Source organism: Emys orbicularis, chromosome 4 (genome assembly GCF_028017835.1).
Source record: "Emys orbicularis isolate rEmyOrb1 chromosome 4, rEmyOrb1.hap1, whole genome shotgun sequence".
Lineage (NCBI taxonomy): Eukaryota > Metazoa > Chordata > Testudines > Emydidae > Emys > Emys orbicularis.
Genome location: NC_088686.1, coordinates 144,527,007 through 144,554,632, shown reverse-complemented (window position 1 = coordinate 144,554,632; position 27,626 = coordinate 144,527,007). Strand labels below are relative to the sequence as shown.

Sequence of the window (27,626 nt, the reverse complement as noted above, 5' to 3'; positions counted from 1 at the left end):
CACATGTTTGGGTCTTACCAGCCATCACTAACTGTAGTTATACAATATGAAACAGATATGAAACTAATGATGATACTGCAGTGATGTGTACAATATAGAGAGAAATATAAATAGACAGATAGATCATTGTAAACTCCAGTAATGGCACTATAGTGATTTTTAATGCAGTTTGCTCCATTTTGCTAAAAATTACCCTGATACAGGGCCGGCTCCAGGCACCAGCTAAGGAAGCAGGTGCTTGGGGCAGCCAATACAAAGGGGCGGCACTCCGTCTGCTATCGGGGCGGCATGTCCGCTGCCGAAGTGCTGCCGGTCGGCTTTTCCCCCCCCCCCCCCCTCTGCTGCTTGGGGCAGCGGACAACCTGGAGCCGGCCCTGCCCGGATACTGGAAGTTCTTATGCAAAGCATCCTACAGAATTACTAAATGTCACTGGTGCTGCGCAATAAAAAGAAAAAATGGCTTATTTTGGATGGTAACATGATACCCATTTTGTCAGGAAGACTAAGTAGGGTGTCTCTCTCTCTGCCTGTAAACTCATCCCTTTTCTTCCTCTCTTGGTAAAGGACCGTCACCCTTTCCGGACCCCAAGACTGGTGATCATCATGGCATGGGATAAAATTCATACTTTTAATTAATTAGCTGGCTATTCCTGTAGCAAGGGGTTTCCGACTATTATGATTTTTTCTCAGTCACCCATTTTGCTGAGCCATACTAGTTTAAACTTGTTTATTTATAAGCCAGTTGTGAGGTGCCCAGCTGCCATGGCAATAGGCCCCATATCAGAACTTTAATAAACAGACAATGCCAGTATGTGATAGCTTCATCAACATGAACAAAATAACAGTGGCTACTCTCATGAGATTTGGCAGCAAATCTCAACAGATCTTCAGTTGCAGTTGGGCCCAAACCAGAACCTTGCATCTGAACCTGCTGAACTTTGGGTGCCTTTGAAATCTGGATATGAATTGGGTGTCCTTGGTCTCTCTCTATTAGCAATACACTTTGTGGTAACTACCAAGTGACTCCTTCAGCGATGCTGCCAGACCAGCTTTGCAATGTCCAGTGTTAGGGACCAGGGGCTAACGTCTGGTCCTGTTGAAGTCAATGTGAGTTGACACCCGTTGGACCACAATTTGGCCCATGGTGTTTTATACATGGCTCAGGCTTACTCACGAAACAGCCTTTTGATGTTGGTTGGTATCATAGATTTCAATATCAGAAGGCACCATTATCATCATCTGCTTTGACTTCCTGCTTAACGCAGGCCAAAGAACCTCACCCAGTCGGATTCATTTCTGTTAAAATTGGTGCACCCTTCCGCCGCAGGCTACTATGAACTTGGACTTTGAGGCTGTTGAATAACTTGGGCAGCCGCGTAATTTTGTTTGGATGAAAATGAGGTTGATTTTGCCTCATGTACTGAAAGCTCCCCGGGGCTATTTACCTTTGTACTGAAGGCAGTACTGGCCCAGGAGAGAAACAGAGAGAGATGAAATGAAATGAAGAAATAGGTGGCCAGTGGAGCTGTATTTGGTGTCCCATGAACTGCGAACAAGGGGTTAAGTGAGGATGATTCCTACTCCCTGTGCCAGCTGCCTCATCACAACCAATTCAGCATGTGGCCTAAAAAGAGAACAACACATTTCCCCAGCCCCATTGCACATGGTTCATTGGTTTATTACAGTGTAGCAAGAGCTAAGTTCACATGACTGAGCAGGAGCAACATGCATGCCAAGCAGCACTTATTGCTGATGGCAGTATAGGAGCTGCGTGGCTTGGTGGGGACATGCATCCTACCCTCTAGACCATGTGGCATAGAATATGGTAACTGGTGCCTCAGACTGGCCCAGCCCCTTGCATTCTCCTATAGACCCAGGACCCTGCTCCGCTGCTTTTGTGTGGGGTCAGACTCCCTATAGTATGTCCCTTCCCACGTCTTGTTGCCATTATAGGGAGGGACTTGGATTGGGCCCTAGCACAGCAGAGGGCAGGACTGAGCCCACACCGTCATAAGAGAAGAAAACAAGACACAAAAATCTCATCTGGGTTTTCAAAGTTCAGTGGTGTTCAGACCCAGAGTTTTGGCTGAGTCCCATCTTTATCTGTAATACTCCTTCATCATCACCACCACCACCCATTCAGCTCTCTTTTTGAACCTGCCTAAGGATTTCAGGAGAGGAAGAGGTTAATTTTGCTGTTGTATTCTACCTGAATTTTTAGCTAAGTGAAGCTAACTGATAAATATTTTTAATCTGCCTGCATTCTAACAACTTGCACCCTCCCTAACATTGGTTGTTGCAGGAAATTCCATGGGCAAAGAGGCAGCAAAGTCTAATGGTTAGAGCATAGACTTGGGAGTCAGAATTCCTGGGTTCTATTCTCCATTCAGCAACAGGCTCTAGGCAAGTCACTTTACTTCTCTGTGCCTCAGTTCCCCCCTTTGTAAACGGGCATGATAATACTTAGCCACTTCACTGCTATGTTCCAGTCCTGTACTGGAACATGTGATGGAGTTCCTTTATGGCACTGATATTCTATTCATGTTTCAAAGAGACATGCCTAGAACACAAACAGATACCTGCCATGAACAATCAGAAGATCCATGAGCCTTTAGAACTTTTCGTGACAACTGCTTTACAGAAGTGGCTAAATAGTTTTGCAGTAGCCCAAACCCATGGTTGGTTTCAACTATGGATTTAACAACTTTTTCATTTCCCTTTTCTTGCCTCCAGAAATGCTTTGAGGTGACCCAACTAACCTCACAACTACAAATGTTCACCTTCATTGTGCGCCTGTAGGAAGCGGTGTTTTTAACCGCACTGATTGAGCAACTCCTGAGCCAAGAACTGTAACAAAGCCTGTTCAGAACGAAACACCACCGAGTGAATTTTTAACTCAAGTGGGGAAGTAACTCCAAACGCTGTCTGCCCCAAAGCGGGGAGTTGGATTCATGAACAGTGTCTTGATTCAGAGCTAAAAGTGGCAGCAAAGCTGACCAAAAAATTCCAACAAGAAGTGAAGGGGAGGAAGAGAGTCATTTTTTGCAGATCATAAATAAAAGACAGTCTCCCCTTGGTACGGAACTTTTGGGGAATCCCAAAGCACCACCTGCTGTTTCTGCTGGAATTTGCTGAGCTGATAAAAATCTTTAATTTCTTCTCTACAGCTTTGGCTGCTCGTGGACTCAGAAAGGCCAGTTAGAGCCCTTATTTAGGCAGATTTGTGCTTCCCTGAGAAACTGAACATCACTCAATGCCAGGATCATACAAGTTCAACCTGTTTGTCTCTCACTGTTCCAGGGCTGCCCAGAGGGGGGGGGCAAGTGGGGCAATTTGCCCCAGGCCCCGGGCCCCACAGGGGCCCCCACGAGAATATAGTATTCTATAGTATTGCAGCTTTTTTTTAATGGAAGGGGCCCCCGAAATTGCTTTGCCCCAGGCCCCCTGAATCCTCTGGGAAGACCTGCACTGTTCTCTCTTCCTGTCCTAAAACAGCCTCCCATCCCAAGGTGGTCTAGTGGTTACACCACTGGACTGAGACTCATGAGATCTGGGGGCTAGTCCTGGCTCTACCACTGATCTGCTGGATGATGCCCTCTTGTGCCTCAGTATCCCCATCTGGAAAATGGGGATAATGATACCTTGGTCACTCTCTGGATGAAAAGCATTGTATAAGAGCTAGGTATTATTATTGTTCAATATTCACCAGGCCTCATCTCTCGCCTTCAGAACAATACTGAAAGCTCTCTGATTCTATACCGCTATGCTGCATTTGTTCAGTATGTGTGGTACCGTGAAAGGCAGTACCAGCTCTTACCCTCACTTTGTAAATCCTCCGCCATGGGTTTAGTTCCTGGTTGGTGTCGTTTGCAAATTGTCCACGTCCATCACTGAACACATAATAAAAGTTGTTTATTTTCTGAACTGAGCATGCAATAAGACTTAGAATCTGGTCTAGGGATTACAGCACTGGACTCTGTCAGGATCCCAGCTACTGGGGCACAGGTCAAGGCCAGGGCCTGGGTTGGAGAGGACTTGAGAATGGGGTCCAAATTCAGTCTAGAGGGTCAAGGCCAGACGCAGCAATACATATCAATCTCATGCCACAAGATCAGGTCTGAGGCGAGGTCGAGGAGCTGGGTCGGAGCCATGTGAGCCTGCCGAAGCTAGGTTAGTGGAACAGAGAGACGGTGAGGGGTCAGGTGCAGAGCAAGGGACCGGGGTCCGAGGCTAGGTATCAGGAACCAGGAGCAAGGCAAGGGATCAGGAGCATGCAATAAGGACTGTTGCAGCTGCAAACCAGGGAGCCCACTAGCTGCACAGACAGTCTCCAGGTGTTTTCCCTAAACCTAAAATAGTGTGTCAGGGCCCATCAGAGAACACAGTAGGCTCCACCAGTCATGACTGCCATGGGTGGGATAGCTGGTGGTGCTTGAAACTGTAGGGCTCATAGGCTGCTGTTCCCTATTTCACTGCAGGTGGCTGTGTGGACACGCAGCTGTCCAGGAGCTAGCAGACCCATGGAGCCTCAGAGACTGGCATGCAAGACACTTAAGTTCTAGTCCCAGCTCTGCAACTGGCTCACGGTGTGACTTTGGGCAAGTTGCTTCTCTATGCAAAAGGCTCCGAGATCCTTGCATGCAAGTGCAAAAGCATTATCATCTTCAACAAACGTCCTCCCATTGGGTCTGTGACATTTCACACTGGCTCGGATTTTCAGATCCCTATCGGGGAGTTAGATGTCTGGCTCCCGTTGAAATTTCAATGCAGTTTGGGTGCCTCACTTCCATACAGTCCTTGGAAAATCCCAGTAATACTTTTATCTGTTTTTCCTTACGGTTGATGACAGGTAAAAGGAAAAAGTCAGGACTTCAGATTTCCACCTGAATCTGAAAGGACATCTTGAGTTAAGCATCCAGAGTCAAATTCAGATGTCTGCCTTGTGAACGCTTTTTGGAGATTAAACATGGCTGTCTTCATTGTTTTATTAACTTTGCTACAAGGTGAGTAGCTGGGAACTACATTCCTGATGCAAATCACCGTAATAAAAGTGGAGAACACCACACTTGCAGGGGACAAAGGTAAATCTGGCTTTAAAAGCCTTACGCAGGGCTGCTGGAGTCATATGTCCCCATTGCACAATGGATAAAAGACACACCTACCTGTCCAACAGGGGTGTTGTATGCAGTGTTGTTGTAGCTGTGTCACTCCCAGGATATTAGAGAGACAAGCTGGGTGAGGTAATAGCTTTTCCTGGACCAACTGCTGTTGGTGAGAGAGAGACAAGCTTTTGAGCTACACATAGCTCTGGAGAAGAAGTTGGTCCAATACAAGATATTACCTCACCCACCTTTTCTCTCTAACAGGGGTGTTGTGAAAATTAGTTAATTGTAAAGTGCATTCTCCACTGCCCTGCACCTCGTGCAGCCGTTAATATCAGTGCAAAGTGAGTGCAGAGGGGTATGAAAAGGTTTCAGATCAGAAGGATAGTGTTTTACAACCAGTGTAAATGACTACATAAGATGTGGGGTAACCGGGCAGCAAGCCCTGTATCTCCATTTGAGGCCTGACCAAAAGCCCACAAGCCAATGGAAAGATACATTTGCAAAGTAGGTGTAAAATGCTACTACTACCATGAATGGAGAATTCAGATTTGGAAGCATTTTATACAGATGTCAATGACAACACAGGCTGCAAGGCAGGGGGACAACAGGCCTTGTAAATACTAACTATTTATGATTATTTTGGGATTTGCTCATCACTAAATATAGCCCATAATCTGTATGGCCAAAATACTGCATGCATCACTCAGCTTTTAACTCAGGGAAAATTCCTGTTGGCATTAATAGGAGTTTTACCTGGCTAAAGACTGTGCAATATTTGAGTAGCAGCTCACAGTTTTTGGCTATGTGCTGATACGCAATGCAAACAAGGGGTTTTTTCCAATCTTTTATCCTCTAAAGCAGGGGTCGGCAACGTTTGGCACGCGGCTCGCCAGGGTAAGCACCCTAGCAGGCCGGGCCAGTTTATTTACCTGCTGACGCGGCAGGTTCGGCCGATCACGGCCCCCACTGGCCGCGGTTCGCCGTCCCGGGCCAATGGGGGCGGCGGGAAGCGGCGTGGGCCGAGGGATGTGCTGGCCGCGGCTTCCCACCGCCCCCATTGGCCCGAGACGGCGAACCGCGGCCAGTGGGGGCCACGATTGGCCGAACCTGCCGCGTCAGCAGGTAAATAAACTGGCCCGGCCCGCTAGGGTGCTTACCCTGGCGAGCCGCGTGCCAAAAGTTGCCGACCCCTGCTCTAAAGCAAAGTTTAATAAACAGGAGATTTGAGAGACCTGGATCTGAGTTACAGTAACATACATTATCCAGAATAACTATTACACTTTCTGGGCCAGATCGTCAACTGGTGAAAATCAGTAAGACTCCACTGACTTCCGTGCTGTCTTACACCAGCTGAGGCTCTGGCCCTCTAATTGGCTAATGCCTGTTCTACATTTTTTTTTACAACAGTTTCAAGTGCCTTATATGGACCAAAGATTTTGACAGGTGAGGTTGGAGGATCAATCACTATCAAATGCGTCTATCGACCCATTAAAGCCAACAGATATGACAGAAAATATTGGTGTAAAATATCAGGAACCAGAAGAGTTTGCAACACCATCATTTCTACCAACAATTTCATCTCTAAAGACTACAAAGGCAGAGCATCCATCACCGACTTCCCTAAGAATGGCACATTCACAATACAAATGACACAGCTGGAGCAGAATGACGCTGGGGCTTACAGATATGGCATCGGCAACAACAATAAAGCCTTATTCGTCAGCATGAAGCTAACAGTTTTGGAAAGTACAGTAGCTGGGGACCTTCACAACAGGCTAATTGCAAAAGGTACAGACCCAAATCTCTCTTCTGAGTCTGCAACACCAGACTTGAAATATTCTGGTGCCACATTTACAGAGTCGTTTGGCTCCACTGTCCTAAGTGTTGACTCATGAGCATTTCAACCTAAGACAGTGGTTGTTGCACCAACTTTGACTTCTTATTCATACCTTCCCATCCCCTTGTTAAGACCCTGTTATTTACCTGTAGGATTAGAACTTTTTTTTTCTACAAAGCACTCAGATTTTACTGAAACAGCTGTTAAGAAATTTAAAATGAAGAAAAAGGGAAATTGTTCCACATGAAATAGGAGTTGCATTAAGATGTTTTGGTATGTTCTATTCAAACAGGTTCTAATGTATCTGAATCACCAGAGCTTGTGCTTGGGAAGCTCAGAGGGTCAGTGACAATACAATGCCAACCTGAAAATGTCAAAGGCGGTGGAAAGAAATTCTGGTGCAAACTGGGAAAAACTGGCTGTTCTGTCATAGCGGACTCTGATGGTTATGTGGCCACGAATTACAAGGGAAGGATCTCTATTAACCCTGAAGAAAGCTCTGGTACTTTCAAAATCTTGATAAACAGACTAAAAAAAGAGGACTCTGGACTGTATAAGTGTGGGATGGCCATGCTTGGTGACTCTGAAAGTTCAAGAACCATAGATCTACAAGTGACTGAAGGTAAGTCTAGAAAGAAAGACCAATTAATTTTTAGAAGGTACTGTAGATAGAGATTTGCTAGCAGCACTGTATTTGCATTCAAGGTCCCAAAAACCAACATGTGTTTGTTGGAAATTCAGAGCAGTATCAGTTAAAGAGTCTGTAAGGCTAACCCAGTATATTCTCAACCTGTAGAGTCAACCCTTCCCAGGGAACCCAGGCTCCTGAATGGATCTGAAGGAGGCTTGGTGTCTGCCAAGTGCCACTATGATCCGCAACGGAATTATGAGATGAAATACTGGTGCAGCTGGAAGGAAGCTGGATGCTCCCTTTTGTCGAATACCCGTGGATTTGTACAGGATGCATTTGAAGGAAGAATTCGGATAATCAGTGATAACCAGGAAAATGGGACTTTCACAGTAGTGATGAGCCATCTGGAAGAAACGGATGCAGGATGGTACTGGTGTGGGGCTAAAGATGGAGACACAGAGCAAACATCCTCCATGAAGTTACACGTTCAAAACGGTATGTGATTTGAGGGGCTTTGTCCGTTGGGATTAATACCTCCTTCTTTCTCTCTCTCTTTTATTCTCGCCTATCATAGCCCATGTGTCCCTCCCAGCCACAGGTGATAAGAAAAGTCATCACACTGATTAATAAGCTTTGCTCAGCTTAATTCTTATCCTGTTGCTGATCAATGAATAGCAGCCTAATGATAGACAATTAATGGACAGAAATGGAGATGTTTGGTAAAGTCAAGTCTAAGGGGGAGATTTTCAAATGCACAGATTGGAGTTTGGTGCCCAATTCCCACGGGCTTTCAATGGAAGTTGGATGTTTATCTATACTTTATGCCTTTGAAAAGCTCTCCCTAAAGAGAAATCATATTAAATATTGTTATTATTTACTTCTTATATTATTGTAGTGCCCTGTCATGATCAGGGTTCCACTGTGGTAGGTGCCAGAGAAACACAGAGATAGACACAGCTCTTGCTTCGAAGATCACCTGACAAACTTATTTCTCAACCTCAACTTTTTAATAATTCCCCTATTGGATCAGTGAGTTAGTTTTTTTCACCTCCACACCCCCAGTTTAAGGCACAAATAACACAAGTTTTGTCAGAAAAATACTTTTCAGTCTTTAGACCCTCAATGTAGAAAAAAGATAGCGATGTTTCCCAGCATTTGGATATTGGATCCTACAGTAAAAAAAAACCCCAAAACAACCAATAACTGAGGTCACTACTTCAGCAATAGGGATGCTGTATCCATTTTACATTTCTACATAACAGATGGTGTCTTTATGCAGTCTCCAGAGTTTACAAGGTAGAAATAGCAACCATTGGCAAAAGTGTCTAACTTGCCAAAAGTGATCATGGATTTCATTAATACTTATACATAATATTCTGTACAAAGGCCACAGTGAAAAAGACGTGGTCCCTTTTGTGCTGCATGTTTGTCCATGACACAGATTGCAAGGTGAAATGAAAGGGGTGGAAAAATGTTACCAGGAAGTATGCGCTGTGCATTTCACAGGTAAAAAATGTCAGACGTGCAAAGGGTAAATATTCAAGCCCTGAAATTATTTATTTTCTTTGTTAGAATCATTCCCTTCACTAGCTCCAGTACCATCTGCATCTGTGAGGCCAGTATCACCAACGTCTGCTCTCCACAGCATCCCCAGTCATGTAAATATCATAAGTCAGACATATCCCACAAGCAGAGTCACGGAGGGAATATTGGAAAAAACAACCCCTGAAGACAGATTTATAACCTTTAGCAATGCAATCTATGAAAGGTAAGGTAACAAACATGTTTTACCCCAATCAACATGGACAATGTCAACTTACACCAAGTCTATTCAGATTCTTTGGATTCACTTCATTTAAAATACTTTTGTCAACAATGTCTGCTCTCCACAGCATCCCCACTCAGGTAAATGTCAAAAGTCAGACATATCCCACGAGCAGAGTCACGGAGGGAATATTGGAAAAAACAACCCCTGAAGACAGATTTATAACCTTTAGCAATGCAATCTATGAAAGGTAAGGTAACAAACATGTTTTACCCCAATCAACATGGACAATGTCAACTTACACCAAGTCTATTCAGATTCTTTGGATTCACTTCATTTAAAATACTTTTGTCAACAATGTCTGCTCTCCACAGCATCCCCACTCAGGTAAATGTCAAAAGTCAGACATATCCCACGAGCAGAGTCATGGAGGGAATATTGGAAAAAACAACCCCTGAAGACAGATTTGTAACCTTTAGCAATGCAATCTATGAAAGGTAAGTTAACAAACATGTTTTACCCCAATCAACATGGACAATGTCAACTTACACCAAGTCTATTCAGATTCTTTGGATTCACTTCATTTAAAATACTTTTGTCAACATCTGCTCTCCACAGCATCCCCACTCATGTAAATGTCATAAGTCAGACATATCCCACGAGCAGAGTCACGGAGGGAATATTGGAAAAAACAACCCCTGAAGACAGATTTGTAACCTTTAGCAATGCAGTTTATGAAAGGTAAGGTAACGAACATGTTTCTTACCCTAATTACCATTGACAATGTCAATTTACACCAAGTCTATTCAGATTCTTTGGATTCACTTCATTTAAAATACTTTATATGAAGAAAATAGAAAAATATTTGATCCTGCAGCAATTCCACCTTGTGCTAGGAGATCTGATGGGATAAGAAACTAAGCAGGGCTGGACTGGAAAAGAAATGACTAATAAGGGATATGATAAAAGTCTATAAAATAACAAATGGTCAGAGGAGGTTGATGGGGAGAGCTTCTATTCTCCCTGAACACAAGAACCAGGGGACCTTCAATGAAACTAAAAGGTGGCAAATTCAAAATTGATAAAAGGAAACACACATTGTGTGAAAAAGTAATTAGACTGTGGCATGTCTCACCACAGGATGTTGTTAAGGCCAAATAAGTTAGCAAGATGTAAAAAAGGGATTGGACATTTATACAGATAATATAATATAATTAATGTGAACCAATTTAAAAAGAGATAAAACCTCATACTTGAGGGCCTAAGCCAATCTCTATAATGGATTAAGAGAAGACCTAATATGGGAGGCAGATTATCCCATGTCCTCCGACTGCAAGGTTCTTGCATCTTCCTCTGAAACATCTGCAGAGGACCAGAGACAGGACAGTGGATCGGATGGACCACAGGTCAGATCCAGTCTGGCCATTCTTATGTTCCTGTGATTAGTACTGGGAGAGGAAATCTGCAGGGAAACTTCAGTGCTGCAGGAAGTGATGTGGGTGATTCAGTAGGTGCCACGCCTCCCTTTGAGTGAGTAGCCAATCAATACCCCACTGGGGTGCTGGAGGAGGCTGTGTTGTGGCAAGCATTGGTTTTGGAGGCGGTGCCACTGTGGTCAGCAATGATTCCATGTCACTTTTCTGCAGTTGCTAAGACCAGTGCCCAGGCTAAGTTTCTGCTTCCTTATATCCCCCCAATAATTTTAACTGGGTGCAAATATTTTGCTTCACTTCCTGTCCCAAACTGTATATGTAATGTTGCTGTGAGCAGCTGTTACATTTCGGTGGTGGGTGAATGGATTTCCCTCCTGTAGTTTGTTTACCTGTTTATAAGGAGCTTTGGGGATTCACCAGGGAGAAAATATATAGTAGCATTACAGGCGCAGTACCCAAAAAGATTGAGGCAAGACCACATTGTATAATAAATCCCATAAAATGTAACACAGACAGAGCCTCTCACCACAGCTCCTGCTTCCCCTAGAGCTGAATACAAGCAGCACCATCTTCCAAAAGAACACTCTTTCCATTCCCATACCCCCTGTGTGATTGGGGGTAGTCCATTATAATCTATAGGCAAGATGTCATTGTGATGGATTGAAGTCCCAGATTTCTATTTAGTAGCAAACGTAATTTACTCTGTGCATATGGAGCTCTTGAGATTTCCAGTCTGACTGTACCTCTATAGATTTTGCACAGAGACAGTAGTCAGGGGCTGTCTGATACCATGGTGATGGGAACTGTGTAAGAACCTATAAAGAGAGAGCTGTAACCAAACCTGGGAACTTGTAAAACAGGAGCAGTGAGATTGCATTCTGCGGGATGTAATTCAGCCAGCACTATAAATTCCACTGAGTGGGGCACAGCCATGAGTAGCTACAGATAGGACTTGCTCAGAATCGAACTCCAGCTCTAATGGCTTATTTGCCACTTGGCCTTGTTGACTGTTCTCCTTCAATTCGGGTTGAGTGTTTACCACTTTTTTGGTTCAGTTTCAGCCTGCAGCAAGCAGCTGTGCTACATGCAAACCCAGCCAATGTTAAGGCACCTTAATGCACACAATCCCTGTCACTAAATCACATTTAATCCTAGTACTTTATCTTTCCAGCTCATCAACAAGTGAACTGCAACTGCTTCCAGTTGTGATACCAGCCCTCATTGTGCTGCTGCTTCTTGTTGCTATTATTACTCTTATATTTATTAAAGTCAAGCTTCACAAGAAGAAGGGTAAGTCAGAGCAGCAACCTTCTGCTGATGGTTTTTGTGTTGTGTTTAGCCATGTGCCTTGGTTTTCTGTGTGCAACACTTCTAAATCTCTCAAAACTGCCCTCTGCAGAAACAGCCATTTTGTATTCAGCTCAATGGAGCCTGTCACAGCAGACACATACACAGTGAACTCTCCCAAGGAGACTTCACTTTTGTTCTTTCTTGCTTTTAATCTAAAGTAAAGATCATTCAAAACGGAAAGCAAAGCCTGCTCTTCATGCAGGGAACAAACATCACAGCTTTATTGTTCCATTGTCATTTGGAAAATTAGGAGTATAAAGGGCTCGATCCTTCACTTATAGGAGTCAATGACAAAAGCTCCCATTAAAGACATTTAATGGTGCAGGATAAGGGGCACACCGCTTGCTCTTTGATACAAACCCATAGCATAGCAGCTCCTTTCCCAATGGTGCAAAGATTTACTAGAATAATCATTACCTGCAGATGTTCTGTGTTGGTATCCTTCACCAGGACACGAAAATGCTGTTAAATCTCACTGAAGAATATATTGTCTTATAAGAGATGAATTTAGAAACTGAAAGAGAACTTTAATGAATGCAGTGTCTGGCAGCTATATCTTATTCAGTCACAAGGAACACAACAACAAGAAACTATAGGCCTGAACATATGTCTATTGAAGTCAACAGGCATCTTTGTATCTCTTTTTAGAGATGAACAGAAGTTCTGTGAGAAACCTTGAAGCAAAAGTAACCTTGACTGATTTAAAGTGCTTAGAAGAGCAAATGATGGAGGAAAACATGGATCCAGCAAAGCAATGTGAACCTGAGTGGGGCCATGACAAAGGTAGACACATATTCTGGATTCTGTGCTCAAATATCATCTCCCTGGTTAGAGGACAGTTAAAAACAAAGCTAAAGTCTGTGCAAAAGGCACGGTCAGTGAGAGTCAGGGAGAGCTGGTCAAAAAAATGCAGAAACATTGTCACATACACGCACTCATGTGCACGCGTACACAAACACAAGACCACAAACCCACCCACAAAACTTTTCAGGAAATTTTTCATTGAAATTTCAGGGTTTTTTTAAATGTGGACCACTCCATAAGGGAGTTGAAAAACAAAAACAAAAACCTAAACAAATTTTTTCTTGCAAAAGTTTTTATTGAAATATCAAAAGCTTAACATTTTTTACCACCTTGAGTATCTTGGAATTTATTAGAGGGGTAGCCGTGTTAGTCTGAATCTGTAAAAAGCAACAGAGGGTCCTGTGGCACCTTTAAGACTAACAGAAGTATTGGGAGCATAAGCTTTCGTGGGTAAGAACCTCACTTCTTCAGATGCAAGAAGTGAGGTTCTTACCCACGAAAGCTTATGCTTTTGCATAACAGAAGTATTGGGAGCATAAGCTTTCGTGGGTAAGAACCTCACTTCTTCAGATGCAAGAAGTGAGGTTCTTACCCACGAAAGCTTATGCTCCCAATACTTCTGTTAGTCTTAAAGGTGCCACAGGACCCTCTGTTGCTTTTTGGAATTTATTCTACTTTTTGCCTGATCATATTTGCCTGATTCCACTTCTGATTATTGATATATTTTAATTTATCCCCACGTTTACCGGTTAGGCTGAGATTTTTTTTTTTTTTTTTTTTAAGGACCCTACAGGCACTCAAATCCCATTAATTTCAGTGGGAGCTAAATGAAATCACTTGAACTCTTTCCCCCAACCTTAGTATCTGTCTAGCTATTTTAGGATTTTCTGTAGCACTGGGTATGGGGTGTCCCATACTATATGGTGGGTGTTTTCCCCAGTTTATAGACAAGAAATATATCTAAGAGTAAAATTCTCCTGGAAGTATAGGAGTAATGGGAGTTCCATGCTGAGGGTTTGCCGGATTAGACCTTAATTGAATATCCTATATTTGTACTCATACAGAATAGTCAGTAGATGTCTACATACAGCAGGTAGAGTGCTGGTCAAGGAATGTAATTTTGTATCCTGAAGAGAACAAAAAAGACTTCCTCATTTATTTGCCTAATTATATGGCTTTAAGCCATTGACTTTACCAGGCTTTGGATCAGGCTGCTTGTTAAGATTATAAATGTATTGTTGGATTGCTTACTCAAAGCCAATGAGTTCCCTCTTTTCCTGTTTGCAGTCAATTAAAAATATTTGATTGCTCATGACCTATCACAGGGCTACACAGAAACCTTTTTTGTTCATTATGTTGCAATCATTCCAACTCTTCTGTTCCGTGTGCGCAGAACATTCTTCACGACTGTTGAAAGATCCGGGTGGCCCAGATGAAATCTCTAAGTTTTTCTAACAAGGTAACAAACAGTGGGGTTCTCTCAAAATGTTAGCTGAGACCATTGAAAAACCTTAAGAGATCCCCATTTTGTGGCATTTGATATCAGTAAAATTTACTCTTCTCCACTGAGGAATGGTCAAAACAGGAAGAAAGTTATAGTGATTTGATGACATTTTGTGAAAATATATAGGGCCCAATTCCATACTAGTGTAAATGGGTGAAACACCAAAAGAGTTGTACCATTTATACCAGCAGAAAATTTGGCCCAGAGAGTGCAAAATTTCATTAGACTGACCCAACCATAGATTTCAGGCAAACAATAGAGGCCTATTCATGTTTGCACTTCCAATGAAGCCAATAGCAAAACTTCCACTGACTTCAATAGAAGTAGGTAGCAGATCTTCTATTGATGTATGCCAAGATTTTCAAAGCTGTTTAGGGAGTCTGGATACATAATTCTTATTACTTTCAGTGGGAATTAGCCATCCAAATCCTTTGAAAATGGCTTTGGAAAATGTCAGTCATAATGTCGGAAATCTAGAAAATACTGCAGATGGTAACATAAACCTGAACAAAAATGTACAAATTACAATAGTTTGTGGGCCCTTATTTTAGAATGATATAGTATTTTTTACAAGGGATTTTTATTCAACCTAATGTTTTTAGGTTTCTAATATATAAGAGAATTTATTTGCTTAAAATCTAGGGCTATGGGGGAGAAGCAATCAGGAGCAAAAGCAATGATCACATTTTACAGTTTGAGAGTCTAAAAAAGTATGAACAGAGGCCAAGAATTTCAAAAGTTCTCATTGATTTTCGGTGCCCATCTTGCAATAACTTAAAAGGGCCTGAGTTTTAGAGGGTGGGTGCTTAGCACTTTCTGAAAAATCAGGCCCCATTAATAATGATAATACCCAGCTCTTGTACAAGTGCTTTTTAAAGGGTATCTCAGGTTGGGCACCCACAGATAGAAGCACCCAAAATCTTTTCTGAAAATATTAGCCAGAGACGATAGCAGCTAATATTTTTCCTCTGTTTTTGCAGGGATCCAATGGAAAAGGTTGCTCTCCCAATTACATCTGCCAGCTACACACAATGAAGTACCAGTTGCTGAAGTCTCAAGGGAAATAGGGCAGGATTCCCTATCTTCCAAATCAGGGTATTCACAAACTCAGTAGCTGACTTACAAGATAGACATCGCTATAAATTGCAGATCGCACAGCTCAACTCTTAGCTTATTCCCATCCGCAACAGGATGCATTTCATTTAACTGCACATTATATAAAGTGCAGAAGAACTACAGACTGCACATTTAGTTGGATTGTTTGCTAAACAGAGAATAAAATGTCTATTTTACAGCCAAGATATTTATGTAACTCTTATTGAGCAACATGTCTCTTTTATACGTACACTACACGCAAAACATTAACGACTGAAGGCTATATGTAGGGACTGCAAGGGGAACACAGAAGCATCCATGTGGCGCATTAGCCATAATGAATGAGTACAGGTAGCAAGCCTGAATGAACGTCAGACTGAAATGCTGTTTATTTATCTTGGAGATGGGCAAAAACTGAGGAGTGGTTTTGGCTTTTGAAAATCCTCACCCGTCAGGTTTTGTATTGCAAAACTAAAACCAGAGGCGGTTGAGATCTGAGACTCATATCTAAGTGCAGGGGATCTGGATAACTGGCCCTGGTTTTAATCCATCTCTACCTTAGAGCTACCCATTATCAAACCATTTTAGCCTGACTTTAGCTCAGCTCCAAATAATGTCCTTGGTTCTAATGGGTGAACTAGGTGCTATGTTATACACCATACTTGGGACTGAGAAGTAACAGCTAAGGTTTGTTGTCTGAGAAACCAGAATGCATTGGAAGCCTGTAGTTTGGCAGGAGGATGCTTCCTTGTCAGTTAAAGCCATGTAAATATGCTCATGTAATTCCAGCTCATTTAGAGTCACCAGGCCAGTTTCTGGGTTAGTTTTGCAGCAACAACCCTTTCATACCCCCCGCTGTGTGCATTGCATTCATTTTGCACACTCTTCAAATGCCAAACTGGTGCCAGTTACAAACTATTCAGTCACAGATGCTCTTAAAAACTCTATTCCTCAGGGCAAACAACAATGAGAAGGAAAGACAGCATAGGGCAGTGGCACGTAGACATCCAAAACAAAAGAGATTGATTGGAAATGTCTACAGAGAAATAATGAGCCCAGATTTTGGTAAGACTGAAACCAAACAAGATGGCCTAGATGTTGTTTAAAAATTAAACAGTGCTCCCCTTGTGTGGTGACAATTCCTCTGCTACATCTGGGAAACTTTCTGCTTATAGCTCTCTGGAAATGAATAGTGAAAGTTTAGGGTTGCATTTCAGCTTAAAGGAAATCATGGTTTAAAAACAATTAGTCCATACCGAGAGCAAATTAATGATTGATCCCTCACAAAGGGATACTTTATCATTTTAGTTTGCCATGTGGTTGGGTTTCCGATAGCACCTTACTTAACAAGAGATCTTTGCCTAATCCCTCCCTCTCATGGAGGAGCAGTAAAGACTCCATAGTTAAGATGGCAGCAGAGTTTTTGTTTATTTCTTTTCAGTTGTTAAGCGCTCACAAAGTACTCATCACTGTATACAATGCAAGTAAGGACAATCTCTGCCTGCCTACATGGTCCGGCCCCATCAGGGCTATGTGGGTGGGTAGCCTTGCACCGCTGCAGAGCCTTGCTGATTTGGAAGGGCGATCTACATGGGTCTTCTTGGAAAAGACTGAAAGACATTGTTTTCTGAAGAGCTGAAAAACTTGATCCCTAGCAAATGTAGATCTCCTAATTTTCTCAGCACTGAGCAGTGGAGCTGGAAATGACCAAAGGTGACTAAGCAGTATGAGTTCCATCAAGTGCACTTCATATAAACTGCTGGTAACTTGTCTTCATGAAAAAAAATAACCTGCTGGCACAGGTTAATTCCCCCCTTCTCTTCTTCCCTGTCTCTCTCCCCTCTATTTCCATCTCATCTTGTTATTCTTTGAGGCTGCTCTGCCACCAGTTCCCCTCATTGCTGAATGACAGCACCATGACACCAAAGGTGAGTCATGAAGATCTCAGCTCTATGAGCTTCCACACAGTACACGAGGGCTGAGGTGTGAGGGTGCAAGTTATTTGGATGCAGAGCGGGAAATGTATTTGATTGAACAGCTAGCAGCGCATCAGTTCAGGACTGCACCGCCCCCATCTCCAGAAGGGCCTGTGTTGTAAAGATGTGTGACATTGCAAATACCAAGGCCCACCAGGAGGAGGGGACTGGCTGCTTCCCAAAATTGGAATAAAACAGCACTGTACCATTGAGCTGATCCAGCTCCCATAGAAGTCTTTGGGAATCTCTGTACCTAGGATTTCAATTGAGCCTTTTAGGACCTGATCTTTAGATCAGGGAATCTCAGACTTTTTTCATAGCATGGGCCACTATGGAAAGACTGATCCATGGACACATCCTATCCCATTCATGATGAGGAATCCACTTGCCTTCCCATGGCTAATCAATTAACAGGCCCCTGGGAACTTCAGCAATTGCTTACATGTGACTAACATTAGGAAAGTACGTAAGTACTTTTAAAAAAGGCTCCAAAGGTGATCCTGGCAATTATAGGATGGTAAGACTAATTTCTGTACCAGGCAAATTGGTTGAAACTGTAGTAAAGAACAGAATTTTCAGACACAGATGAACACAATTTGTTGGGAAAGAGTCAACATGCCTTTTGTAAAGGGAAATCATGTCTCACCAATGTGTTAGAACTCTCTGAGGGGAACAATAAATATGTGGACAAGGGTGATCCATTTGATATAGTGTACTTGGACTTTCAGAAAGCCTTTGACAAGGTCCCTCACCAAAGGCTCTTAAGAAAGGTAGGCACTCATGGGGTAAGAGGGAAGGTCCTTTCATGGATCAGTAAAGGGTTAAAAGACAGAAAACAGAAGGTAGTAATAAATGGCCAGTTTTCAGAATGGAGAGAAGTAAATAGCAGTGTCCCCCAGTGACCTCTCTGGGTTTAAGGGAACTGGTTAGATCTTGGAAAGTTCAGGTGCTCAGGTTTTGAACATGGAAGGGGGATGGAAAGGTAGCCATTGATGGACCTATTAGCCAAGATGGTCAGGGATGCAACCCCATGCTTGGAGTATCCCTAGCTCCTTATTGCCAGAAGCTGGGAATGGGCGACAGGGGATGGATCATCTGATGATTACCTGTTCTGTTCAGTCCCTCTGAAGCTCCAGGCATTGGCCACTGTCGGAACACAGGATACTGGGTTAGATGGACCTTTGGTCTAACCAGCTATGGCCGTTCTTATGTTCTTAATGTATTTTTAAGCTTATTTTAATCCAGTTTAGCAGCTTGAAATGAGAAAGAGGAACCACACACACCATGTGGTCAGTCAGCTCTCTGCAGGCCACCAGCATGTGCTCCATGGGCCCCCATTTGGGAACTCCAGTGGCAGATGAAAGAAGGCAAGCCATTTTCCTGCAGCTGGCCCAGAAAAGCCTGCACCTATGGGGGAAAAGAAGGTGGCTGGACATTGTTGTGTGGGTGGCCCAGTTAAGTCCACGCTTTGGGAGCCTATCCAGCAAGCAGCGAGCAAGAGGAGAGGCCTAGGCATTTCTTTAAGTCTGGCTCAAAAACCACTCCAAGATTCTTTCCCCTGATCATGGGCGTCAAGAGAGGGCTGGTCACAAACATGCACTCTCCCACACCTGGAGTAATCACATCGTCCAATAATAACTGCATTGCCACCAGAGTACGATTGCACCATTTAATCAAAAAGCAAACGACAATGTAAATAAACAAACAACACATCAGCAAAACTAAAATGAGACTTGAACAAACAGTCACATGGGATATTCCTACCTGCCTGCATTTTTGGAGGATATTCCTTTAAGAAGGCTCAACAGGTAGAAGTTCAGGGCTAGAGTTGAGAGGAGTATTTAAATCACTTTCAATTCTTACAGAATTCAGTGTCCTGTTGACTGCACAGAGGGAGGCAGGACATACCCACACACACAGGATCCTCAGAGGTCCGGTTGAGGAGATGGAAGCAGAGTTAAAGTGACCAGACTAACAGAGAAAAGAAGTCACCCAAATAGTCTGCAGAACCAACAGTGAGTGTGAGTAATGTTTATTATTCGTCTCCCTAAAATATGAAATCCCTTGTAAGCTACATGTGGGGCATGGAGAAGCAGAATAATTTAAAGCATGATTTCCAGTGTGAATAAATTCAGGGAGCCTTATTCATATATAAATCTAGATAGACAGACAGAGACACTGGATTTCAATGGGGTTTTTTGGTTTGTTTTACAGAAGTCAGGACTGCAGGATTGGCCCCAAGATTTTTATTGTTTCTTGTCTGCAGGGAAATGTACAAAATACTTCTTTATTTAAAAAGTGCTACTGTATTCTACAGTAATTATCTAAAACATTGCAGATCATTATCAGATTATTAAAGCATTTTGGATCATTAGTGTAGAAAGGGCCAAGATTTTAAAGCCAACTAGGGAGTTTAGTTACCCAGCTCTTGCTAATTACAGTGGGAGTTGTGTAGCTAATTCCCTTGGTGGGCTCTAAAAATCAATCATGTTTGCACAATAGGCAGAGATATGGGAAGTGGTGGAAACAGTCAATGAATGGGTAATACATTATTATCCCTAAGCCATGAAAATAGAAAGTTTACTGCACCCTCTACCATCATATATCCCATTTATACCACAGCAGAGAAGGGCTTTTTCTGCACAACATTTTGACTTTGCCCAGCAAATATGCTAATAAAATTATTAGTCCGTGTTATCATTTAGAGTATGTAGAAACAGCATCTACCTTTATTTAATCCTAAAATATATGCACTGGTGCAATAGCTACTTTTGTCAACCTTTTTATTGTGCAATCAGTAGCAACACAGCAAGTATTTTTGGATTAAAAGAACTTCTTGCTTGACATTTTAATGGCATTCAACTTATCATTCTGTTCCCTTTGCAAGTAAGGCAGCTCAAATACAACCAACAGAAAACTAGAGACATGGGAACTGTAAGAATCCCAAATATCTGAGACATGGCAAAATGGTATATTGCAGTGTGACACATTTTAGATTAAACACGAGACCAAATCATCTGAGAGCTTGCCCTCCTGGTACTGTGAATTTCAGTCTTTGTCTGACGTTAGTCACTTGATATTCTATGGTGAAAATCTTCTGAGTGCAATTCCTAAAACATGCTATGATGATTATACATGTTACAATGATTCCAAACATTAGGATGTGTATTTTAGCATACAGTGTGTAGATACTAAGGTCCCGGGTGCTATAGAAAACCCTAAGACAGGCAAATAGTCAATTTTATCATAAATCCTGGGACACTTTCTGTTTAGCGCATCACAATTTCATGATGATTATTTATTTTCTATTCATTCAACACCATAAAGGGACATATTCAGAACCTGAAGTATTTCCTCGTTTCTAAAGGTGCTCAGGATGGCTGTGATTGCTCAGGATGGCAATGATGAATTGCTTACTCAGAGTGCCATAAAATGCATTAGAAATGTTCTATCCCTGTGGACTTGCTGCATTTCCTTTTCCAGCCAATAAAAGTTAATCATTCTAAATGCACATGGTGGTGATCCCACTGAAATATCTGCTACATTAATATCTGATTTACATTAATACAGTACATTAATTACATTAATACATTAATATCTGCTACATTAATATCTGAATATTGCCAATGCAGCCTATTGGCTGAATTCTCACAACCTAAGAATGTAACATTGCATGGGATGTGGTCTAGTAATTATAATCCAGAAACGGGAGTCAAGCTTCTTGGGCGATCTACCAGTGGCTTCCAATGCGACCATGAGAAAGTTACTACCACTTTCTGCTTCAGTTTTCCTATCTGTAAAATGGCTGTAATATTTACCTTCAAAGGGGTGCAGATATTCTTCATGTGTGCATAAGAAACCCGTTGAGATCCTCCGAAGAAAAGGCACTACCAAATACAGAAGTGCTAGACGTTAGTCACATTGTAAAAGGAGACAGAATGAAATGCAGCTCTTGCTTTACCGGGTTCTCATTGTCTTGTTTCTGCTTACAGCTTTACTGTCTCACCATCAGCAAACTTACCCTCCTACCCTCTTCATGCCACTGATTCTCCTGACCCCGAGATCCCGTCTTATTTAGTCAGTTTTTTCATTATCTCTTTTGTGAAGTGGCTCTGCTGGAATACTCTAATTCTTAGTAAATTCAAGGGAACCACTAAATCTTACAGTTGTTACTAAGGCAAAATCCCATTGACTTCAATGAATATTTTACCTAAGTGAACTCTGCTAAGGTGTGACTAAGGCATTCAGCATTTGGTTCTGGGGTTTTAGCCCCTATTCTCCTGTAGGGCTGACAAATGTGAGTCTTCGATAGTCAGTTATTTGTTATAAATCCATTGTAAGAGCAAAATTTTGTTTGCTAAATATAAAATTAAACTTGTGGTGAAGTCAAAGCCTCTCTCGGAGGCTGATTTGGGTCAAGAATGTTCCCTTATCGCACTTCAATCTTCTTTTTAGTTTGCTTGCAAACAGATCAGTTGTATCCACTGAATTTGGCTACTCACCCAAGTAAAATCTACTTGGGCTAGTAAAGATTTGCAGGGTCAGACCCTCGGCTTGGGTTTTCTTCCTTAATTATCATCCTGCTTCCTTTTTTCTTTTGCAGCAAAAGGACTCTACAAGGCAGCTAAGTAATCAGAATCCTTCTGTACACAAGAGAAGTCTAGATCTGACCACTTCTGGTGACTTTGCATGGGCAAAGTGAAGAGCCTGTGGCAACTTTCAAAAAAGGGTAGGGAATAGCCCCTCAATATCCCTACTCATTGACTAAGGTTACGATTTTGTCACGGAGGTCGCGGAAGTCACGGCATCCGTGATTTTCAGAGACCTCCGCAGCTCCCCATTGGATATTTTGAGTAAAAGTTAGGGACAGGTCACGGGCTTCTGTGAATTTTTCTTTATTGCCCATGACTTTTCCTAAAAATACCCCTGACAAAATCTTAGCCTTACTCATGATATAACCTCTGAGGATGCATATAGACTATGGCTCAGCAAAAGAGGTCACTATCTGTGTCTGTACCAGGCAACTGCATTGCTGTGTCTTACTCATTGCTTTGTGGTACACATCGGTTTAAAAGGCAGTGGGGGGGGGGGGGGAGAAACATTCTTATTCTATTGTATCTCTGTTATCTCAACCATTTTGAGTTATGTTGAAGGAGCCTACAAACTCAAGAATCTCTAGAAGTAGCATTATCCATTACATTTATAAAATCACATTAGACTGACTTTGTCTGGAACAGGTCTTGCTTTGGAAAAAAGAGAGTGAAAGACCAACGGATGCTACTACTTTGTGATGCACCCAAAAAATCATTTTTCCTCATACTCTTTCAAGGTGCAATACAGCACCACTTCCATTTTCACCTGAGGCAAAAGTGAGGGAAGAGAAACAGTCTGATTTAGAAAACACTCACAAAATTCAGCAAAACGCGATGAACTTTCCCACTAATAATTTTTAAACACTCAGGAAAGTTGCCACCATCATGATTAGCTACTCAATGCTGGGAAGCTTTGCTGCAGCCGTTAATGCCTCCTTCCAACTCACGCGCCTCAATACTTTAGAGCAGATACAAAAAGTCCATTCCAAATGGGCAATAAAGAAAACCCTTCCTCTACACGGAGGGGACTAATTCTGGTCATGTTTCTGGTGAATGTGACCAGCCTGAGAGCAGCAATTTTTTTTTTTTTAAAGTGCATTTGGTAAAATTACAAACTGTACACTGTGTTTTTAATGCTTTAATGATCAAGTAATGTTTCCTTGACAGCCATTGTTAAGAGCAATAGCTAATGACTAATGGATTAGACTGCTGGCCTCAGGCTATCTGTACTGCTAGCATATACCAGTTCCTTAGGGTTTATTCACAGAGCTGAGTCAATGGAATTTGGAAGGGAGCTCTGGCACTTTCCTCTGCAGCAAGAGCAGCTGATTACCAGTTCTTATGAAATCCTGGGGCTAGATCTTGATCTCAGTTGCACCAGTGCAATCTGGAGCATCTCCAATGGTGTCAATGGAGTAATAATGGTATAATTGAGATCAGGAGATCAACCCTGGGAGCAACTTTTTAAAAAGGTTTCTTACTGTTTTACTTGAGCAAGAAGAAAAATACAAAGATAGAAAGGACTACAAAGTTAAAATCAAAGAAAGATTCATATTCCCACTTCTACAGTATTTTTAAACTGAGAATCTGAAAGCACTTAAAAATATTAGTGAATTCAGACTTGCAACATGCCTTGAGTGAAGGTAGTCTATTCTTAGCCAGCCCTTTCAGATTCTTATACTACCTACATCAAGTATGCATTACTGTTCCCATGTTACAGATGAGGAAACTGAGGGACACAGATGTATCCACAGTTGCACACAAAGGCAGTGGCAGAGCTGAGAAAAGACAGGAGTCCTGACACCCAATCCCTTGCTCTAACCACAGAAACACACTCTTCCTAAATCTCTAATCAGATCTAGTGAGCAGGGCTACCTTCCATGCAGCTCTTCTTTCCAGTTAAAAGCTGCACTGCTGCTTTCCAGGTGATGCCGTCACATTTTTCTTTCATCCAGTTTTCTCCACTGGCTACATTTATTGTATTGTGCCCTGGAAGAAGTGACATAAAAACATAAGAATCAAAGGTCCATCTAGCCAAGTATCCTGTCTTCCGACAGTGGCCAATGCCAAGTGCCAGAGAGGGAATGAACAGAACAGATAATCATCAAGTGATCCATCCCCTGTCGCCCATTCCCAGTTTCGGACACGTCTATTTCTCGTGACTGCGGCCCAGAAATCTGCCACACAGGGGAAGTGGGCCTAAAACAATTGTAGCATTCTTGGGATCATGGAGACCTCACTCGCCACAAAGATTCCAGGAATGGTGCAGCTGGACTGTGGGCAGTAGACCATCTTCAGTTGCTTTAAACGCACCTGCAATTCAAAAGATACAAACTTGGGGGGAGGGGGTTCTGAAAAGAGGCATATCACACTCGGAGACCTTGAGTCACACATCAAGTTGCTAGTAAATATTTATGTCCCACTGGTACTAAAAAAGCCTTGAAGATAGCGCTTCTAATAGCGCTGCTGATAGAACCTATAATTTTAGTGGTACATATGGGCCACTAATGTTTTAATGAGGGAATTAGCCTTTTTTTGGCTAATAGATTAATGAGCGGTTTTAATGCAAACACATATCTAGAGGCTGTTCTCACAGGTGATCAGCATCTACAAGGATGGACACCCTACAAGAGCCTAGATAGATTAATTCTTTATCGGCAGCAGTAGTGAAATCCCTGAGTTTCACGCAAGGCTGGTTTAATATGGGGGGGGGGGGGGTTGATTAGGTCCCAGGCCTACACAGGGATTGTCTTTTTGTTCCGTGTTTGGGGAGCTGGTCCATGAATGGGCTCGGACACACTAATGCAATATAAATAATAATTAACAAGCAGAACATGGACAATAACTGGAAACAAAGATTTTCAGATGATTAATATATGTTTCATGCAAATGTAAATTTCGTTTTGGCTAAGGGGGAATTCAGTGACAGATTCTCCCAGGTGAACAATCACTGGAAGGTAGAAGTACACAGTGTGCAGGTCCAAATGTACACCATGAGAACCCCGTGGAAGGTAACAAAATCCTTCACAAAAACTGCTCTTGTATCTCCACGTACATGGATAATGCACTTTTCACTATTAAGAAACTGTCTGGACTGGAGTCCAAATTCTTGCCCTTAACCAGGAAGAGATCAGAAAGTTTCGTATGCAAATATCTAATCGGCTTTTTGCCTTCTTGCAGAGTAGAATAAACTTCAGTCTAATCCAAGTAAAACAGTGCAAAGAGGTATTTTACAGGCCATTATAACCATTGGCTCACACCAATGGTCTAGTCTGTTTAACAAGAGTGACTCATATTCCCCTTACGATAGCATTTATGCGTCCTTGGTGAGGTCTATATTGGCTGGCCATGGGGGTGAAGCTGTTAACATTCTTGTTTGCCTTTTTGCTTGATTTCCTCTGGAGATCTCAGGATGGTGACAATTAGAAATCATCCCAGAGCATTAAGAAAAGGATAATGGAGGACGAATATCAGAATGATTCTATTACCGTGTGGAACAGAGGCATATTAGAAGCCCTTTCCAAAAGAGGTGGTGGAGAGGTCATTGCTTGGTGTGTTTAAAACTAGATTGGTCAAAGCAATAGAAAATACACTGTCAGGAACAATCCTGCACTGGCCAGGAGGGTGAGCGGGACGGACTAGATGACCCAACGGTCTGGTTCTTGTTATTAATATTACAATAATGTCCAGAAGCCTCAATCAGGATCAGAGCCTCATTGTGCTGGGTGCTTTACACACACATATGAAGAAATAGTGCCTGCCTCATCTTGTTGCATGAATCCAAAGCTTTGGTATTTTGGACTTGGAAAATGCACAGTTCTGGGGTGCTGCCATGGTTGTAATGCAATTAATTCGTTAAAATAAAAGCACAATCCGATTCCCCCCTCCACCTTAATAGCAAAACACAAGCCATATCCTTTAATAAAAATTATGGGCCACATCTTTAGCTGATGTAAATGAGTAGATGATTTACTTCAATGAAGCTTTGTCAATTTAGATCAGCTGAGGATTTTGACCTTTGAATTTTGCAGAGGGGAATTTACAAACAGGGCCAGCACACACCTGTGCCTTGCTAGATAAAACAAGCCTACCCATATGTTTTTTCCCATGCCAATTATTTGCTGAGAGGCAAAGAGTATCAGTGGGAACTGGCACAGCTTGTTTTTTCTTCAAACATTTTGCTTTCTGTTTATATATAGAGATAGAGAGAAAGCAGCTTCAATCAGCTGCACATCCAGGCAGTGCAAACCAGAAGAAAACACTAGAGAATGCAGACAGACCTGCCGGCGAGCAGCCCCGGAGTTGACACTTTCTGCACCACAGCTTCCTCCTGCTGCATTGTGCATATATTGGTCTCATTTCCCTGCACAGTGGCAGCCCTGCTGTCCAGGGCCGTAGCAACAAAGAACGTGGCCCCCTCCGAACGGTGGCCCCCTCCGAACATATGTCCGGGCGGGGCCCCTTACAATGCAGAAACTGGAATGCGGTATTTATTTTGCCACTTTTAGGGGCCCCCTTCCTTGCGGGGCCCCCTCCGGTTGGAGGGTACGGAGGGCGCTCGCTACGCCTCTGCTGCTGTCTCCCACCACAGTGGGGATACAAGATCTTTTCATTTCATCCCTTCCTTACCAGCCTCTTTCACTCCCTCCATGCAGATTCTCTCTGTGATTTTAATATTTCTATTTTTAAGTGCATTTTGACAAGTGATTTTTAATGCTGGTGGAAGATTCTTGGATTGGCAGCCCTGGAGACCGATAGCCTCAATCCGTATGCATAGATACAGCACAAGCAGTGGCAGTCCAAGCTTCCGCCCAACATACCACCCCCCTGACATTTCTCACACCTGGCCTAGAGTGAGCCCATCAGTGGGAGACAGCACAGTCCAGCCTCCAGGGTCCATTCAATCCTGGGCCTCTTCACTGAAACGGTCCACAAAGGGGGCAGGTATGGCAGGTGGGCTGCATGCTTTTCTCCACCAATAACTGGAATGAGCCCCTCCCCAGCTCATTGCACATGAGCCACCAAACTTTTGGCCAGTCCCAGCCTAAGATGTATCTGACCTGATGACCCATGGGTGAAGGGGTCTATCCCATTCACAATTCCTTGGGCCACCCTGATCTGCCAAGAAGTGCTCTTCCTTATCTGAGAAGGATCAGAATCCCTCTGGAGAAGTGGTCGGTCTGGACAGGGGTGTTATCTTTAAGGAGGAGCTGGGGTAAGAATGAGAAAAATAAAGGGCTATCCCATTTAATTACACAGCACCACTGGCAACCATCCGCCTATTGCAACTAAACTCACATGAAATGTCAGTAGACATAATTGAAGTTTGCAGAGTGCCTTGAGACCTTTGGATCAAAGTGCAAAGTAGAGTTGTTAATTATACGTATAACCATTTCCAAATCTCAGCACAATCAAGGTCATCTTTCACCAGAAACATTTGGAAGGGATATAAGCCCTCATGCTTCAGGGCATAGGCCAACCTCTAATGAGGGGTTAGGCAGAAACTTCCCCTGTGGGCACGTGATCCCATCCCT

At 42.7% G+C, this 27,626-nt stretch overlaps 1 protein-coding gene across 1 annotated transcript in view; it reads left to right on the top strand.

Moving 5' to 3' along the window:
- The first annotated feature begins 4,966 nt into the window (after positions 1–4,966).
- PIGR (polymeric immunoglobulin receptor) overlaps positions 4,967–27,626 on the top strand; it is a 41,751-nt gene continuing 19,091 nt past the window's right edge. The window contains exons 1-8 of the mRNA XM_065403422.1: positions 4,967–5,003; positions 6,513–6,893; positions 7,235–7,564; positions 7,739–8,068; positions 9,146–9,341; positions 9,713–9,835; positions 11,943–12,061; positions 12,770–12,995. Of these exons, the coding sequence (XP_065259494.1) occupies positions 4,967–5,003; positions 6,513–6,893; positions 7,235–7,564; positions 7,739–8,068; positions 9,146–9,341; positions 9,713–9,835; positions 11,943–12,061; positions 12,770–12,995 (1,742 nt within the window). The remainder of the gene's footprint in view (positions 5,004–6,512; positions 6,894–7,234; positions 7,565–7,738; positions 8,069–9,145; positions 9,342–9,712; positions 9,836–11,942; positions 12,062–12,769; positions 12,996–27,626) is intronic.